At 41.6% G+C, this 18,997-nt stretch overlaps 1 protein-coding gene across 4 annotated transcripts in view; it reads left to right on the forward strand.

Annotated features, from left to right (window-relative positions):
- The window catches only part of arid1ab (AT-rich interactive domain 1Ab), a 232,116-nt gene that overhangs the window by 208,252 nt on the left and 4,867 nt on the right, over window positions 1–18,997 (forward strand). For all 4 annotated transcript variants that reach the window (XM_061930754.1, XM_061930751.1, XM_061930753.1 and 1 more), the window contains 13 exons: window positions 632–721; window positions 866–1,036; window positions 3,112–3,412; window positions 3,914–4,056; window positions 10,164–10,261; window positions 10,344–10,553; window positions 10,640–10,844; window positions 15,142–15,274; window positions 15,373–15,548; window positions 15,615–15,744; window positions 15,839–15,958; window positions 16,067–16,163; window positions 16,231–17,032. In XM_061930754.1, coding sequence (XP_061786738.1) covers window positions 632–721; window positions 866–1,036; window positions 3,112–3,412; window positions 3,914–4,056; window positions 10,164–10,261; window positions 10,344–10,553; window positions 10,640–10,844; window positions 15,142–15,274; window positions 15,373–15,548; window positions 15,615–15,744; window positions 15,839–15,958; window positions 16,067–16,163; window positions 16,231–17,032 — 2,676 coding nt within the window. The remainder of the gene's footprint in view (window positions 1–631; window positions 722–865; window positions 1,037–3,111; window positions 3,413–3,913; window positions 4,057–10,163; window positions 10,262–10,343; window positions 10,554–10,639; window positions 10,845–15,141; window positions 15,275–15,372; window positions 15,549–15,614; window positions 15,745–15,838; window positions 15,959–16,066; window positions 16,164–16,230; window positions 17,033–18,997) is intronic.

The raw sequence follows: 18,997 nt of genomic DNA on the forward strand, positions 1-18,997 counted from the left end.
TGGCAAGGTCTTCCTTTTGAATATCACCATGGGTGGAAGTTAGCATGGCAAGCTAGAACCACAGTGAAGGATGACTTCTCATTCCCTGTGGTGCGAATATTCACCGTACGTGCTCCCGTTCCACAGTGCGGTTCACAGGAATATCAGTTGCTGTGAAATACGGTAGTAATCCGTGTGCGGATGGAGAGATTGCGTCTTTTCATGAACCGGGTCCTTGTCGCTTAGTAGGAGCCATTTTGTGGTCTTTACAGATGTAAACAGGAAATGAAACGTACGGTGATATCCGCGCGTTTTTTCTTCTTCTTCCGGGGGCGGGTGGTTGCTTACAGTAGAAGAAGAAGCGCTTCCTGTTCTATGGGGGCGGGTGCTTACCTTGGCGGTTGCTTGCGTAGAAGAAGAAGAAACGCTTCCTGTTCTACCGGGAAAAAAGATGGCGGCTGTTTACCTAAGTTGCGAGATCGAAACTTTATGAAAATGAATCTTAATATTTATCCATATATAAAGCGCACCGGGTTAAAAGCCGCACTGTCAGCTTTTGAGTAAATTTGTGGTTTTTAGGTGCGGCTAATGGTGCGGAAAATACGGTACGCTCTGTTTAATGTAACTTATTAGAATTTGCATGTTCTTAAAGGTAATCAAATGCCGCCCCGGCCACCCAGCGTCCAATCGGACAGCATCATGCACTCTTCCATGAACCAGTCGGCCATGGGCCAAGACAGGGGTAAGTAGAAAGCAATGTGTAGATGTCCACACAGGCTGTATGCATTTGTTTGTGTACCCTTACTCTTTTACCCCTGCACAGGGATGTCATGTGCATTTCAAGCTCGTCAAAAATTTAACGAATGGCATTCCTCTCGCCTTCCAGTGTACATGCGTAACCCACAAATGCCCTCTTATGGCTCCCCTGGACAACCTGGCTCTGCCTTATCTCCACGCCAGTCTACGGGGGGTCAAATCCATAGTGGAATGGGACCCTATCCTCAGAACAACTCCATGGGAAACTATGGCCCTCAAGGGGGGCAGTACGGCCCTCAAGGTGAGGCCACACATCACTCCTACCTTTACACCTACATACAACAATAACAAAGACAAGTTAGCATATCATGTCGTAAAACCTAAAGCAGGGCTATTCAACTGCTGGCACCATACCAGCCCCCGAGTTCAGTTCAAAACTTGGGAGACAAACATTTTTGCAACATATTTTTGAAAACAATTGAGTGCCCTTGTTTCATAGAAAAACTTGGACCACTGTAAACACATTGGCAGATCTTTGCAATGACATTTTAACCAAAACTCGAAGCTTGTAAGTTACATAAGATAGGTAATCTCTTTTTTAACTAAGGTTTTGCTGTAGGTAAGGCTGGGCAATATGGCTGAAAACTATATAACAATTTAAGTGTTTTATATTGGTCGATATAATCTGTGTTGGCTTTGCGATGAGGTGGCGACTTGTCCACGGTGTACCCCACCTTCCGCCCGAATGCAGATGAGATAGGCTCCAGCACTCCCCGCGACCCCGAAAGGGACAAGCGGTAGAAGATGGATGGATGGATATAAATAATTATTGATATTTTATGACATATCAAAATTAAGGACCAGGAGAAAACATTTATTTAATGTAAAATGTAACTTTCTGACAATGTCAACACAACAATGGAAAACACTGAAACAATCAATGTAAACAAAACTCTTAAAATCACATTGAACACTGAACAATAGCCTCTTAAAATTAAGGTGCAAAAATAAGAAATGCTTTATAAAGTGTAACAAATTAGTGCAAAGGGCGATATAGCTCGGTTGGTAGAGCGACCGTTCCAGCAACTTAAAGGTTTCAGGTTCGATCCCCGCTTCCGCCATCCTAGTCACTGCCGTTGTGTCCTTGGGCAAGACACTTTACCCACCTGCTCCCAGTGCCACCCACATTGCTTTAAATGTTTCTTAGATATTGGGTTTCATTATGTAAAGCGCTTTGAGTCACTAGAGAAAAGCGCTATATAAATATGATTCACTTCACAAAGTGTGAAAATGTAAATATAGAGAAATCTGAGAGGAACTATTTTCTGCATGTTTAGTGCCTGGAAGTTATGGCTCAGCTGTGTGTTCTGTAGGAGCGCGGATAAGGTGATGTGGTCTTCGGTCTGACTAAGGTCCGGTTTTTTCTTAAATTCCAAAAAACTGCCATAGTGTTGTGATGACTTTTCCTGTTTTATTGACAATTTTTTTGCTCTCTGGGGAACTCATTTTTAGTTTCTCCCGTCACTCCATGCAAAGAATCAAGACAAGATTGAACTTGATAGATGATACTGTTACCGGATTGGCTGTTAGTTAGCGTGTCACTCCCACTGATCAATGCAGAGTGAATGCCTTTGTTCATGCAACCAACCTTGCTTTGCAACTTCAGGTTTTTTCTGACATAGTAAAAAAAAAAAAAAACACTATGTAGCGTTTTATCAAACACATTGTTAGTGATATCGGTTTTGTGTCTATTGCGATATATATTGATATCGTTTTATCGCCACGCCCTAGCTAAGCATTGTTTACATCAGATACAGTCAGTAGTCATTTCTTCAACTTCTTTAGTTATATTAGTGGTGTTCCTCAAGGTTCCATTTTAGGTCCTCCTTTTTTTCATCGTTTGGGCTATTCAACTAGTGGCCTGGGAGTTCAGTTAAAAAAACACACATTTTTGCAACAGATTCCAGTCTTTTTCTCTTTTTTGATATGTGGGCCCCCACAAAACTGTTTAGTTGAATATACCTGCCCTAAAGGTATGACTGACCTCACTGTTCCTGATTATGCAGATTACTCGTGTTCCATTTTCCTCACTTCATATATGTATCAAATTATCACTTCACTTTGAAGCTGCTCCTATGAGCTTTGAAGAAGTTTTCCCAATGAGTCAGAGCAACAGACCGGCAGGGCCAGATAAAGCCCGCTTCATCAGACAGCTTGTCATAACAGGCAGCACGGAGGTAAATTTAGAGCTGCACCACAGAGTTGCTCGACGAGAAGGCTGTCAACTTAGATGGCTAACTTTGAACACAGTAGGTGGTCATGTGAAGTAGCCTGATGTAAGCAACGCATTTAGCGTGTCATCTCTTACACTTTCAGGCTATCCCAGGCCGCCCGGCTACTCAGGAATGCCCAATGCCAACTACCCAACTGGGCCTGGCATGAGTGGCTCCATGAACCCCATGCCCAGCCAGGGCAGTGGGGCGCCCTATGGAAACATGCCTCCCGGCAGAGTAGGCCCCGGCCAGATGGGTTCAAGGCCTTACGGTCCTGGAATGGGGTCAAACATGGGAAGCTTGCCTCCTCAGGTGGTGTCTGGGATGTGTCCACCTCCTGGCATGAACCGTAAAGACGGCGGCCCCTCCATGCACCACGGACCTACAAACTCGATACACAACAGGTGGGCGAAACACAACACGGTAAAATGACTCCCCGCGTTAGAGCTGTGGCCTGTAAAGCTCCAATCTTTCAGCGTAATAAGACTGTATAGTTGTGTTTTATTGCTTGCAATGCTTTCCTGTGTGACCATGAAAAATGATCCACTTTTCCCACGTGCTGTGTTTAGTTTGAGCGTGCTGTAGAGTACATGGCAGCAGACCAAGCACTTATCTGAGAGAGAGAAAGGGAGGGAGAGAGCAGACGAGAACGGATCAGTGAAACACTTCTTTCCCAAGCCAGGATGCCAGATCAGCCTCCAGACATTCAGTCATCATGAGTTTGGCAAATGCTAGAATCACTTGATGTAAAATGTTTTTTGTGCAGTTCCACACCCCAAAAAAATACAATGCTAGGACAGAAGCAGAGTTGTTAGAGAGCTAAATAGAATTCACTTCAAATTAATTATTTTCAGAGTATAATTTCCATTAATGGTGAACTAATAGTGTGTTATTGTCTTCTTCAGACCGCCTGGTTACCCCATGTCTCAAGGCATGATGGGTTCAACTTCTCCATACGGCCCTGGCATGAACAGCATGCATGGTATGATGAACCAGGGCGGGCCAGGTCCTTACCCAATGGGTGGAAACATGGGCAACAACACCCCTGGTGAGTGCATTTTTTACCTTGCACCATTGTGAGTACACTTCACCTTTTACTTAAAGGGGAACTGCACTCTTTTTTGGAATTGTGTCTATCATTCACAAAACTTATATAAGACAAGAACACACGGTTTTTTAATGCATTCTAACTCGTTAATAAACACTAGCAAAAGTCAGCTAACAATGGCACTACTGATATTCGCTTTACTATACCTATAAAGCTTTCTAAAACAAACTTCCAAAACCTCCATCAATGTTTGATATACATGCTGTAAGTATATATGTAATGTAGTAACTGGCACATTTATCATAACATAATATTTACGTAATTTGCTCATTTTAAGCATATAGCGGCATATTTTTTTCAGAGACGCAACCCAACTTTCGCTTTTCCCTTCAACAACAGCACTACTAATGCAGACTTTATTAGAGACATCAAAGGCAACTATGAGACAAATAATGATACAGAACCTTATATTTTTGAGCATGAATATAAGGACGATTATCTACAAGTTTTAAAAGCTGAGTGCTAAACCGATGCAGCTTTAGTGAAACTCTAAGCATGATGCAGCAGCATTGCTAAGTACCTACTCAGTGGCCTAGTGGTTAGAGTGTCCGCCCTGAGATCGGTAGGTTGTGAGTTCAAACCCCGCCCGAGTCATACCAAAGACTATAAAAATGGGACCCATTACCTCCCTGCGTGGCACTCAGCATCAAGGGTTAGAATTGGGGGTTAAATCACCAAAAATTATTCCCGGGCGCGGCACCGCTGCTGCCTACTGCTCCCCTCACCTCCCAGGGGGTGAACAAGGGGATGGGTCAAATGCAGAGGACAAATTTCACCACACCTAGTGTGTGTGTGACAATCATTGGTACTTTAACTTTTAACTTTAACAAGAAATACAAACATAAAACAATAACTTACTGTACAATGTCTGCTCTCACTGGAATGCTGACTGATAGAATGTTTATATCTATATAGAATTAATCATAATCCTCACGCAGGTTTAATTTATTTATAAAAAATCAAAACAAGGTGCCACAAACGAGCATTTTGTCGTGTCTTTTCTTGCCATCTCCGGGTATAAGTTGAATGTCAAAGTTGACCAACTTCTCGGTTTATGGCCACAACCTTCTACCATCCAGGTGGGAGGCATGAATTATAACCCGGAAATAACCTTCACCAGCTCAGATGCAATGCTGCAGCCCACTGGCTCAATATGTCAATATAGCAGTATAAACTAGTTAGATCTCTGTTATCACGGCGCTCCAAAAAATAGTTTGTCTGTCTTAGCACCTATAAAAACAATAAGGTTAATATTTAGGTCACAAGACGTTAATGGGGTATTGTTGGTGGTTTTCTGGATGTTTTTAGAGGGCTTTATGGGCAGCACAGTGTACTCCCATTAGCTTAACGGGAGTACCTCGTATTGTACGACTTTGAATGCTTAAAAACAAGAAAAACATGTGTTCTTGTCATACATTGGGATTGTGAATGACGTTCAAAATTGCCCCCAAAAAAGGGCAGTTCCCCTTTAAGAGTACCCTACACCTTTTACTAAACGTATATACTGTACTTGGCTAACCTATCTACTCCTTCATCACTGCACACAAATGGGTGAACATTTGGCAAACTCCGTCGCTTTTGATATAATTTAAGATTGACTTCAAATTTCTTACATGTGCTCTATAAAAACTGTTAGAAGGAAAATTTTAGACTAACAAGCACATTGAGCAGGATTCGTTAAACGTTAAAGGTCATGGAATTTTAAAATCCAATTGCCAAGCCTTTGAAAATTTAAGTAAAATAATATTTCAATAAGTTTTGGAAAAGTCACATAAATATATCTAAAATGTAATTAATCCAAACAAAATTGATGTGCAGTAAGGAAATGTAAATTGCTACAAACAGTCATGATATTTTGGTGGTGTGAAAATTATTTTCAGTCTAGTTTGTGTGCACATGTGCTGTGCAAATGCATACGTAATGCATGCACGCCCGTTCTGCTACCAAAATGACGATGCTGTAAAAATGCCAGTGGCAATAATACATGGCTTTGGAGGGATAAACAGACATTGTGGCTAAAAAAGACACTACTGACTCAAGATGTGGTAATTGCAAACAGCTAAAACAATTGATATTTTTAATATAGGCGAAGGCAAGTGATTGTTAGCCACTCTGAGAGAAAAAAAGCACAAAACCGCGGCCACTGATGCTTGCAGCGCAATACCGTAGGTGATTTTATGAACGCTGAGGCTGTGAGGACAGCCAGCAATACTACTACAGTTTCCACAGCAATGAAAGCAAACACTTTTGCGCTTTTTTTCTTAAAAAAAAAATGGCGTCTTCACAGCCTGTGGGCACTAATTGCAGCAAAATGTAACTGTGATGAGAACAATACTCTTAAGCCTGGTACATAATCTCGCGTCACATAACTTGAATAAGGGACACCGTCTTGCTCCTCCCCCTGTGTACCCTCTTGCACAGTGTTTTTCAACCTTTTTCGAGCCAAGGCACATTTTTTTCATTGGAAAAATCCCGAGGCACACCACTACTGGAAAACATAAATAAATGAAACTCAGCAGCCGATATTGACAGTAAAAAGTAGTTCTCGCAATTGTTGGATTTGAATTTAAACCATAACCAACCATGCATCACTATAGCTCGTCTCAAAGTAGGTGTACTGTCACCACCTGTCACATCACGCCGTCACGTATTTTGAGTTTTTTGCTGTTTTCCTGTGTGTAGTGTTTTAGTTCGTGTCTTGCGCTCCTATTTTGTTGTTGATTGTCATGGCATGTTCGGATGTACTTTGTGTGCTGAAAAAGTGTAAGAACCCTAAAGATTGGATTAAAAACACGGGCGCCATCAACTTCCAAGCAAGACGTCTTTGCTAGAGCACGAGCGAGTCATTGTCGATGATCATACAACTTTGAAGACATCTGAATGTAGGGGCAGGGCGATATGCCTGAAAACTGTGTCATGATATAAGCGTTTTATATAAATAATTATTTATATTTTTATGGCCTAACAAAAATAACCATGGGAAAAATATATTAAATATAAATATTATAAGCAGCACTCGCCTTTTGTTTATTTTTGGTTTAAGCGTTGGATACGTTTTTACCTGCACACTGCCTCCCGCTGTCGTCTGCATATTGTGATCACTACAAACAATGTTCCCCACATCCACAAAGCAATTAGCTACCTGCTGCCACCTACTGATATGGAAGAGTATTATACGGTTACTCTGCCGCACTCTAGACAGCACAGGCACTCAACAACGGCACATTATTTGCGGATTATAACTACTGGTTTGCAAAAAATATTTGTAACCCAATTAGGTGAAATGACATCATCTCCCACGGCACACCAGACAATATCTCACGGTACGCTAGTGTGCCGCGGCACAGTGGTTGAAAAACACTGCTCTAGCAGACCCTGACGTGCACCTACCAGATATCCTAGCTTCGCGACGACGCGAATCGCAGGGCTGTGATTGGTCAGCTGGTTTACTACATTTCCGGGAATTCCTGCCCGGCAAAGGCAACCAAAAAACCTACAACCTCCTTTAAAGAAAAATAAAGCAAATCTAAGGGGCGTTTTATCGAATAAATTTGCAAATATACCCATTTATGCAATACTTCTTCGCCAAACTACAAAGATTGCCTCGACCTGTTAAGGGGCTACACAGCCCTCCTGTTTCAAAGTAAGGTGTACATTAAAAGTGATCGTTGTTTCAAAAGGGTTAGGTCCACCAGAACATTAAAGTGGGTATCTCTTCAGACGGCATTGTTTACAACAAATTTGCAACCTCTCCTACACACAGGAAGCTTTCTCTCTCTCTCTCAAGAAGATAGTCAACAAGAGTTGTGGTTGCTCACACAGAAAAACGCTGCCCCTTAGGCTTTTGGAAGAGAATTGCAAGTCACACACCAGCCCCGGTGGAAGAGCTATAAATGAGCCAAGACGCCGTTAGAGGGGACGCAAGAGTATATTCCAGCCTTTACTGTCATTAGTGTCCCAACAAACAGCATATCTAATTGCGGTTTTAGAAAAGCCTAAACCACCATTTGTCCACCGAATGGATTTTATGTCAAGCTGTTGAATGGAGCAATTATTAAGACTAAATATGTTGGAACTGAAATATGAGAAAATGTATCAAAGTGTCCCTGTGTGGGAATTATTTTTGTTTTAGAGAGGCACTATAAATTACAGATTTAAATCAAATTGTACTCATAATGTTACGATAATTAATTTTCGCTGGTCCGTTGAGATAAAATAATTTCTTTTTGTCATGGAAAGTCAGTAAATGGTTTTTGAGAAGTCATGGAAAATCATTGCTGAAAAAGTGTAAGAACCCTAAAGATTGGATTAAAAACACGGGCGCCATCAACTTCCAAGCAAGACGTCTTTGCTAGAGCACGAGCGAGTCATTGTCAATGATCATACAACTTTGAAGACATCTGAATGTAGGGGCAGGGCGATATGCCTGAAAACTGTGTCATGATATAAGCGTTTTATATAAATAATTATTTATATTTTTATGGCCTAACAAAAATAACCATGGCAAAAATATATTAAATATAAATATGTTTATTTACAATGTAACCTTCCTCTGATTATAATCCCCCACAGCTATTAAGGCAGAAAGGAAAGGAAAATCACAAAATGACATCGAACACTTAACAATAACCTCTCAAAATGAAGGTGCAAAAATAAGGAATACATAAGAAATGCTTAGTAAACTGTAACAAAATAGTACAAAGTGTAAAAAATGTAAACATAAAGAAACCTGAGAAGAAATACTTTGTGCATGTTTAGTGCCAGGAAGGTATTGCTGTGATCAAGGCTAAGATGGTCCACATTGGTCTGACTACGGTCCGTTTTTAAAAATAAAATAAAAACAGTGATACTGTCAAGGTGACTTTTCCAGTTTTATTGACAGTTTATTTCGTTCTGTGTAGCACTCATTTTTACTTTCTCTTCTCAGTCCTTGCAAAGAATCAACCACGCGACAACAGTATGATATTGTCTGTAAATGTGTGTTTTTATGGTGCCTGCCTTAGGACAACAGATGGAATGTAGCTATTGTAGCTCATTCTGGCATATTTACTGTGACGCTTTGCTCATATGTTCGTCAATATGCATTGTCCTAATCAAATAAAGCTATTCCAATTCCAATTCAACCAAACTTGGTATTATCAAGTGATAGCTTCTTGCGTTGCTCGGTTACCAGAGAGCAAGTGCCGATGTTCACCCGACCAACCTTACTACGCAACTTCTTTTTTTCTGACGACGAAGAAAAAAAGTTATCCGTCTTATAGAATACATTTTTTATTGATATCAATCGTGTCCTGACAATATATATTGATATTGTTTTATAGCCCAGCCATATCTGTATAACATGTTTGCTTGCACGTCTTCAAACACATTTTGAGCGTAAGTCAAGTGTAAACAATTTGGAAGGCATGTTCAAAATAAACTTCAAACTACTACTACTCCTGTATTTTTCGGAGTATAAGTCGCACCGGAGTATAAGTCGCACCTGTCGAAAATGCATAATAAAGAAGGAAATAAACATATATAAGTCGCATTTTTTGGGGAAATTTATTTGATAAAACCCAACACCAAGAATAGACATTTGAAAGGCAATTTAAAATAAATAAAGAATAGTGAACAACAGGCTGAATAAGTGTACGTTACATAACGCATAAATAACCAACTGAGAACGTGCCTGGTATGTTAACGTAACATATTATGGTAAGAGTCATTCAAATAACTATAACATATAGAACATGCTATACGTTTACCAAACAATCTGTCACTCCTAATCGCTAAATCCCATGAAATCTTATACGTCTAGTCTCTTACGTGAATGAGCTAAATAATATTATTTGATATTTTACGGTAATGTGTTAATAATTTCACACATAAGTCGCTCCTGAGTATAAGTCGCACCCCCGGCCAAACTATGTAAAAAAAACTGCGACTTGTAGTCCGAAAAATAGGGTACTTCTAAGTCATAGGGGGCTCCAAAAAGCCACTTGAAAAAAATTAGGACTTGCATAATTCATTACAATGCCTTCTTTCTGTTATTCCTCAATCCAAAGGAATGGCTCCAAGTTCAGAGTTTGGGATGGACAAAATTAACCCAGCTCAGAAAATGAACAATAAAGTGGACGGGACACCTAAGCCGGAGACCAAAAAGGTAGAAATTTGCCTCCGCACAGCAAAATGGTTTAGTTTGCATTATGTTTAGAACCTAACACCTTTGATGTCTTGTCTCACAGAAGTCAAGCTCTTCCACCACCACCAATGAGAAGATAACTCGTCTGTACGAGCTTGGCCCAGAGCCCGAGAGGAAGATGTGGGTGGACCGGTACCTGTCCTTTGCTGAGGAGAAGGCTATGGGCATGAACAATCTCCCTGCGGTGGGACGAAAACCTCTTGATCTGTTCCGACTCTACGTATCCGTCAAAGAGATCGGAGGACTTACGCAGGTTAGCCAGGATTCCACACGATTTATTTTTTTCATGCCAAGCAGCTTTGCCTGAGCCGCTGCATCTTTGCTCCGGTCGCCCACCAGGTGAACAAGAACAAGAAATGGAGGGAGCTCGCCACCAACCTCAACGTGGGCACATCGAGCAGTGCAGCCAGTTCCCTTAAAAAACAGTACATCCAGTGTTTGTACGCCTTTGAGTGCAAAATTGAGCGCGGCGAGGACCCGCCTCCGGACTTCTTCAATACGGACACCAAAAAGAACCAGCCCAAGATCCAGCCTCCCAGCCCTGGTAGGTGCTATTGTATTTCATGAATGTTGAGCCAAGGAATGAGTTTCTTGTGGGAATTTGGACTTGGCATTTGCACAGGACATGACGACAGACTTGTCCTTTCAGTCTCCGCCGCCCCTCGAGACCCGTATGCTAAATCTTTCAATGAACTCTGTGGTAGGACGCTGCTTGTGTCTCAATACAGGGGTGCGCAGTTCGAGCGGGCGGGGGGACCTGCTACTGCTTCTAAGATCCGCCCTGGCTGTCAGACAGGAGGGCAGGAAGTCAATGTTGCTGTGTCACAGGATACATCAGGGTGCTTGTCAGCTGGCACCGACGTTGTAGTTGTCATGAAGGAAGAGCAGCAGAATAAAAGGGGGGGGGCTGATGTTTGCAACCTGATTGGTGCCTGGCCCAGGGCTACAAAGGCAACCCTCCCTGGAGATTAGTTCTGAGCCAGAAATGATGAATGGTGAGGGGGGGTGGCGCGTGTGTGTAAAAGTCACACAATTTCTCAGACTCTGCCTCCCCCTCCTCCTTTTTTCCTTTCCTCCCTTGTAGAAGGGAAATCCCTGCCCGAGGGGGAGGGGAGATACCAAATGTGTGTGTATGTGTGAGAGTGAGAGAGGGTGACGTGAGAAATGGTGAATAAGTGTGACCTGGCACTGACCCCACCGTGTGTATATGTGCGCGTTTGTGTGTGTGTGCGGCGATTTAATGAATGGGAAGCCGTGAGTCATCAGACTTGAGTCCTGAGCTGGAGCATGATACTGTGTCTCACACGCACACAACACCACAATCTATCACTCAGCCTCACTACACTGTCTCGACACTGCCGTTTGTCAGTGGCAGTGTTCAGGTTCTTGTTTCCTGGTCACTTTCAAGAGGCTGGCGCTAGATTGGCATGCCGTGATGAGGATTGAAGATCTTTCCCAGTGCTAGTGCACTTTACTGTACAAGCCGGGCAGCTTGATTGTTAACTTTGTGCAGCCTTCAGGAATTTCATAATGGGATTTCCATACAGGACAGCCCCCTAGTAATGATCAACAATCTTATTTAGCCTTGCATGCAACCATCAACCTACACCTAGTGTACGTCATAGAAAAATAGACAGAATAATGGTTACGTTTAACACAAAGCTGATTAAGAGGGACCTATGATGAACTTCGTCTTTTATGACTTATAGATGTTGTTACAATATTGGGTACTCGTGTGAAACAATCACCACCTTCGAGTTGGCTTCAGAGATGGCTGCTCTAAATGTTACCAATATCTTCTGTAATATCCGTTTTTAGCACTTCTGATTAGTTTTTGTCGCACTAAATCAGCCATATACAGTGTTTTGTTGGTTTATACATGGTAAGGTTACTGTGGTGTAAAATATTTTATTTAATGTGGTATACATGTTCTACATCGCTAGCAATTGCATCTGTTTTTCGTCTTCACCCACCGCGTTTGAAAGAGTGCATATTTATCCTTAAGTTGTTTATGTTCAGACAAGGCAAGTGCAAAAATATATTGTGTGCATGTGACCATCTTGATTGCCAAACTCACTGCACGGCTGTGAAGTCGTTCCAAGCTCCGACTTCCAACGTCCGAGGAAAATGGAACACACTATAAGTGAGGCTCTCAGAAAGAGGATGCAGGATGAAGTAAAATGTTCATCTAATCTTGGGATGCGCATAAAAACACTGATGTGCAGCAAGCAATGACATAAATGCTGGTAAAGCAGCTTTTTTTATGCGGAGTCTGAATCAATTGACGAGTGTCCAATGTTGTGACTTGGTGACTTTTTGTAATGTTTATTTTTTTAAATTTTGTCTGGGGGGGAAATTGTGGTGACAACTTTAAGATATTTATTTAAACAGTGTACATTTTTAAAAGATAGATTACCTGTATGACATTTTTGGAGAGGGTAGGGAATTGTTTCATTTGCAATCTGGAAACACCTCCAGAATCGGGTTTAGAAAAATGATTGTGGAGCAAAATTTATGCACAATTTACACTAAATCATATCCAAGATGTATTATATAGACCAGTGGTTCTCAAACTTTTTTCACCAAGTACCACCCCAGAAAACACTTGGCTCTCCAAGCACCATCATAATGACCAATAACTACTCATTAAAACAAGGCAAAGTATAATATAAATATAATAATATATATGTTGGCCACTGTAACATTATACACAGTTTGAACAGTAGCACTGTGTTTGAATTTTGGAAAATAAAAATGACTGTGGCTTCCTCCCACCTCCTAAGATAGGGGTCGGCAACTCAAAATGTTGAAAGAGCCAGATTGAACCAAAAATAAAAAATAAAAATTGTCTGGAGCCGCAAAAATTATAAGCCTCATATAAGTGTTACAATGAAGGCAACACATAATATAAGTGTCTATATTAGCTATAATAGCCTACTATCAAAATGAGTATGTGTTGCAGGCTGACGCAAATCTTTGTTGACAGAAATGTTGAAATGTACCGCATTTTTCGGAGTATAAGTCGCTCCAGAGTATAAGTCGCACCGGCCGAAAATGCATAATAAAGAAGGAAAAAAACATATATAAGTCGCACTGGAGTATAAGTCGCATTTTTTGGGGAGATTTATTTGATGAAACCCAACACCAAGAATAGACATTTGAAAGGCAATTTAAAATAAATAAAGAATAGTGAACAACAGGCTGAATAAGTGTACGTTATATGAGGCATAAATAACCAACTGAGAACGTGCCTGGTATGTTAACGTAACATATTATGGTAAGAGTCATTCAAATAACTATAACATATAGAACATGCTATACGTTTACCAAACAATCTGTCACTCCGAATCGCTAAATCCGATGATATCTTATACGTCTAGTCTCTTACGTGAATAAGCTAAATAATATTATTTGATATTTTACGGTAATGTGTTAATAATTTTACACATAAGTCGTTCCTGAGTAAAAGTCGCACCCCGGCCAAACTATGTCAAAAAAACTGCGACTTATAGTCCGAAAAATACGGTAATATTTATTCTACACATTTTTACATTGGTAAATATTAGTAAAACGGATAACTCCTAGAAATTACTGACTTAAAATGGCCAAAGGTATAGATACGTGTGTCCAAGTTAAAATACACAACAGGCTATCCAATGGATTTATTACAATCTTTGCAAGTTGGGGAACCTTTGCTGTGGTCTATAAAGGCACACAAACTACTATCATAAATGCAGCCAATATTACATACCGATAATGTGTCATGAGACATGAAAATATAAATTAGATACACAGAGGACATAAGTAAAGGAAATTAAATGAGCTCAAATATACCTACAAACGAGGCATAATGATGCAATATGTACATACAGCTAGCCTAAATAGCATGTTAGCATCAATTAGCTGGCAGTCATGCAGTGACCAAATATGCCTGATTAGCACTCCACGCAAGTCAATAACATCAACAAAGCTCACCTTTGTGCATTCACGCACAGCATACAACATTTGGTGGACAAAATGACAGAAAGGAGTGGCATAAAACAGGTCATTCTGTGGCAGTTTCGGAGAAAGTTGTACATGTAAACAAACTACAGGGAGTTCAAGGACTGACGAAATTAGTAGGACAAAACGGCGCTCGCCAAATACTCTAATCAGTTAAGCATGTTTAATATAAACAGTGGGATTTCTAACAATTAGGAATATTTGTGTCATGTTTGTCCTCCAACAGAAAACATATAACAAAAATATTTTTTCCTTCTTCTTTTCCCTTTTTTTTAAATACATTTTTGAAAAAGTTCCAGGGACCCACAGCTCTTTAGTGCCACTTGGGCTGCGCTAAAGAGCCACAGGTTGCCGACCCCTGTCCTAAGACCTGCAATTGGGGATAGGCTGATTGGCCACAAAAAACTGGCCTTTGTGTGTGAATGTGCGTCTGTGTTGGCCCTTGTTGGCTACTTGTTCGGGGGTGTACCCTGCCTTCCGCCCGAGTGCAGTTGGGATAGGCTGCAGCCCCCCATGACTCTGAGAAAGACAAGCGATAGAAAATGGAAGAGATGGATTGAAAACACTAATCACTTAATTAAGTGATCCCTTGGCATACCACAAGATAGGGCCCACGTACCACTAATGGTACCCATACCACAGTTTGAGAATCACTGATTTAGACCACAAGGAAGTGATTTAAATGTAGATTAAAATCATTGTAAGTCCCTTTTAACGATTACATTATTGTACATTGTGTTTGTTCTTACATAGTTCAAAATGTCCGAAAAGCAGGAGAATGAAGCAGAGCTGATGGATAATAAAATAATGAATGTGTTTGACCTTGTATTGTTTTGCAGCTGGCTCTGGATCGCTCCAAGGTCCCCAGACCCCTCAGTCCACCAGTAGTTCTATGGCAGAGGGGGGAGAACTGAAGCCTCCCACCCCAGCTTCCACCCCTCACACACAAATGCCTCCGATGCCTGGCGTCAGGTACATGTTAGACACTACTGTAGCGTGTGTAGTCTCACCGTATCCTTTAGTCTTTCAACTTTCTTATGATCTAATCAACTACAATCTGTATTGTTTAGGAGTAGCGTAAATCTTCAAGACCCCTTTGCTGACGGCGGAGATCCTGCATTCTCCCGAAGGAATGCCATGACTCCCAATTCTCAGAACTACCAGCCCGGAATGGGCGGCCCCGAGGTGATGGGTCGGATGGTTCCCTATGAGTCCAACAAGGACCCCTTTGGTGGCATGAGGAAAGGTGAGTGACGACTGGACGGCGAAATCTGAAGTGAAAACTAACCATCTGTATGTTGTTTTCCATAAGCCGGAGAACAGTTCATGTCTCCTGGCCCTAACAGTGGGATGGGAGAACAGTACAACAGAGGCCATCCAGGACCAATGGGAAATATGCCAATGGGCCAGAGGCAACAATATCCTTATGGATATGACCGCAGGTACTGTAATTGTTCTGTTTGGGAGAAAAGGGGAAAAAGTTGGCCACCAGGTTGAAGTATGGGGCGTTAAATCCACTGCTTTTAAATCATACAGACAAGACTCAAGCATAGGACCTGATGGCAGCATGGGACCTGGAGCCCCACAGCCTAACATAATACCTTCTGGAGCCGACACAGGGATGTACTCACCCAGCCGACCACCCCCTCAACAGCGGTAATATACCTTTTAGCTTGTAAACCACACAATTTCTTTACGTATTCTTAAGATTTATGTGCAAGGACAATGAATTAAACTTGGAATATTTTTTTAAATATTCTCTAGTCATGACTCCTATCCCAACCAATACCCTGGCCAAGGAGTGCCCCCTGGTGGTCCATATCCAAATCAACAACCAGGAATGTATCCACAGCAGCAACCGGTAAGGAGAAGATTAAACTTCCTCTGCTTTGGATTTGAATGCTAATTGGAATATTGCTTCCTGACAGAACTACAAGCGTCCTGTTGATGGTGTGTACGGTCCCCCTGCCAAGCGCCATGAGGGAGAAATGTACAACGTCCCTTACACTGGTCAGCAGCAACCAGGACCCCAATCTTCTGGACCCCAGGGCCAACAGGACATGTATAATCAGTACAATGCTTACCCTGGAGGTGAGCGTCGACCACCGGGTCCGCAGAACCAGTTTCCCTTTCCCTTTGGTAGGGACCGTGTACCATCGTCTGGTGGTCCAAATTCCCAGATGATGGCGAACACCATGCCTTCAGGTCCCGACGGCCCCCAGGGCCCAATGTGGCAGGGCCGCAATGAAATGGGCTACCCCAACTATCCCAACCGTCAGGGACCTCCCGTGCCTGGCCAGGCTCCCGGCTACCACGGCATGAATCGCTCAGAGGACATGATGTCGTCAGACCAACGCATGAACCATGATGGCCAGTGGCCTGGTCACGTAAACCAGCGGCAACCGCCTTTCGGCCCCGGTGGGTCGGGCCCGCCCATGACGAGACCTCTTCCTTCAACTTACCAGACGTCGCAGAACCATATCCCTCAGGTGTCGAGTCCGGCACCCATGCCAAGGCCCATGGAGAGCAGGACTTCACCCAGCAAGTCACCTTACATGCATCCAGGCATTAAAGTGCAGAAAGCTGGACCTCCAGTACCCGCCTCCCACATCGGACAGGCCCCAGTGCAGCAGCCTATGATGCGACGAGATGTGGGGTTTCCTCCCGGATCGGTGGAGTGCTCCCAACCACACCTCAAGCCCCGGAGAAGGCTAACTATGAAGGACATAGGTTAGGAACTAGAGATGGAGTGACATATTGCGTCATTTCCAGTTGTATTATTTTCTCAACTACCGTACTTTCCGGACTATAGAGCGCACCGGTATATAAGCCATACCCTCTAGATTTTAGAAGAAGAAAAAAAATCTATATATTAGCGGCACGGGACTATAAGCCTCAGATATATATATATACATTGTGAATGTAGTTATTTACACAAAGATTTTGTAAATGTTTAACATTTCTTAATTGTTTCCAAACGGTGTTTTTAACACTACAGTAAAAAGGCTGATCAAACAAAACGGATGTCATCGTCATGGACCCACGAGCTGCGGAAGTTAGCTTTCCAATCAGCAAAACAGACTCATTAACACCACGGTGACTTTTTGGTAAATTTACTGAGGAATTTGTGAAATTGAAACCATACAAAAAGAATGCCATTGTAAGTTAATAATACTAACGCCGACACTTGTAAACGTGCTGGCTAATGCTAATAATTTTAGCTTAATTACATTACGATACCACGTACAAATATGCATGAAAACACTCCTACAGACATCACAGATGGGATGGTTCATTGCATGGAGTGATGACAAAAAACACATACACCGAAACACCGTTTTATAAGCCGCAAAATTCAAAGCGTAGGAAAAAAGTAACGACTCATAGTCCGGAATGTACGGTATTATTAATCTATTTGCTAAAATCTGGTTACTTTCTGTTGTAACATGTTTTCTATCTACACTTCTGTTAAAATGTACTAGGTACTTGTTCTTCTGTTTGGATGCTTTACATTAGTTTGGGGCAATACTACACATCTGGTTATTGATCCAATACTAAGTAATTACAGGGATCATTTTGGTCATATCAATGTCAATACTTGAACATTTCAAGACCATTGAATGATTGGATTTTTTATCACAATTATAGTCAAACAAAAACACATGATGGCGGTGTGACAATATTTGTTAAATATTTAAAGGATTTCTTACTGTTGGCACTGATTTAAATTATTTGGTCTTTGCCCTAAGGGACTTATTTCCTGTGTTTGTTAACAATAACTAAAACAACAAAAGATTTTATGATCGAACTAATCACTGTTATCGATTATATTACCATATCGCTACAATCGATATTTGTATCGATCCACCCACCTTTAGCTTAGCGATTACCATGGCTTATTCTACCCACCTACGGTGTGTAGTGTAGCATGTTTAGTTATTCCTCGTCCTCCAGTGATGTTTGTAAGAAACAGTTTATTTTCCGTCACGGGGGTGAGGATTGCTGACTTGGAAGCGGCTTTGCACAGTGGAGGGACGTTATCTGCTAGTTCGCGTTGAAGCATGCTACATTGCATTGAGGACACGTTTGTTCGCTTGTTGCTGTCAAGTTTGTGGGACACAGCTAGAATGTGTCGTCAACATGCATTATAATAGAATGATAGTATAAAAAGCTCTATCGTCTGCAAAATGTATATCCTTTACATTGTATATCGTCTCTATCGCGCAACCCAATAAGGAACATTGTGTCTCAGAGGCCCCAGAATGATTATAACTGAAAGGGTGTTGGCCAAAATTTACACTTGATGCCAGAATTCAAACCATTCTAAGTGCGTTTAGTAAGCCCTACCGCGAAGATTGCGTTTTGTGCTTATATATCTTTAATGCTTATTTAGACTCTTGTTAATCTACTTGTTAATTTCCTGTTGATGTCTGTTTATTTTCTTCCGCAATGTGGTTCTATCTACACTTTACCCAGCACTTGTTTCTAATGCTGTTTAAAGCTCGCTTTGCTGTTGGTGTGTCTGCTCCTTACTTGCTTGGTGTGTAACTAGTTTGTCCTTGTCTTCCAGTGATAATCGTACTTAAGATATGATGAAATGCAGTTTGTTATCCGTAATGGAAGTATTTATTTTTATTATTACCAGTTTAGAAGAGCGGCTCCGCACTGTGGATGGACACACATAACTACCTGCTC

The sequence above is a fragment of the Nerophis lumbriciformis genome, linkage group LG37 (genome assembly GCF_033978685.3).
Source record: "Nerophis lumbriciformis linkage group LG37, RoL_Nlum_v2.1, whole genome shotgun sequence".
NCBI lineage: Eukaryota > Metazoa > Chordata > Actinopteri > Syngnathiformes > Syngnathidae > Nerophis > Nerophis lumbriciformis.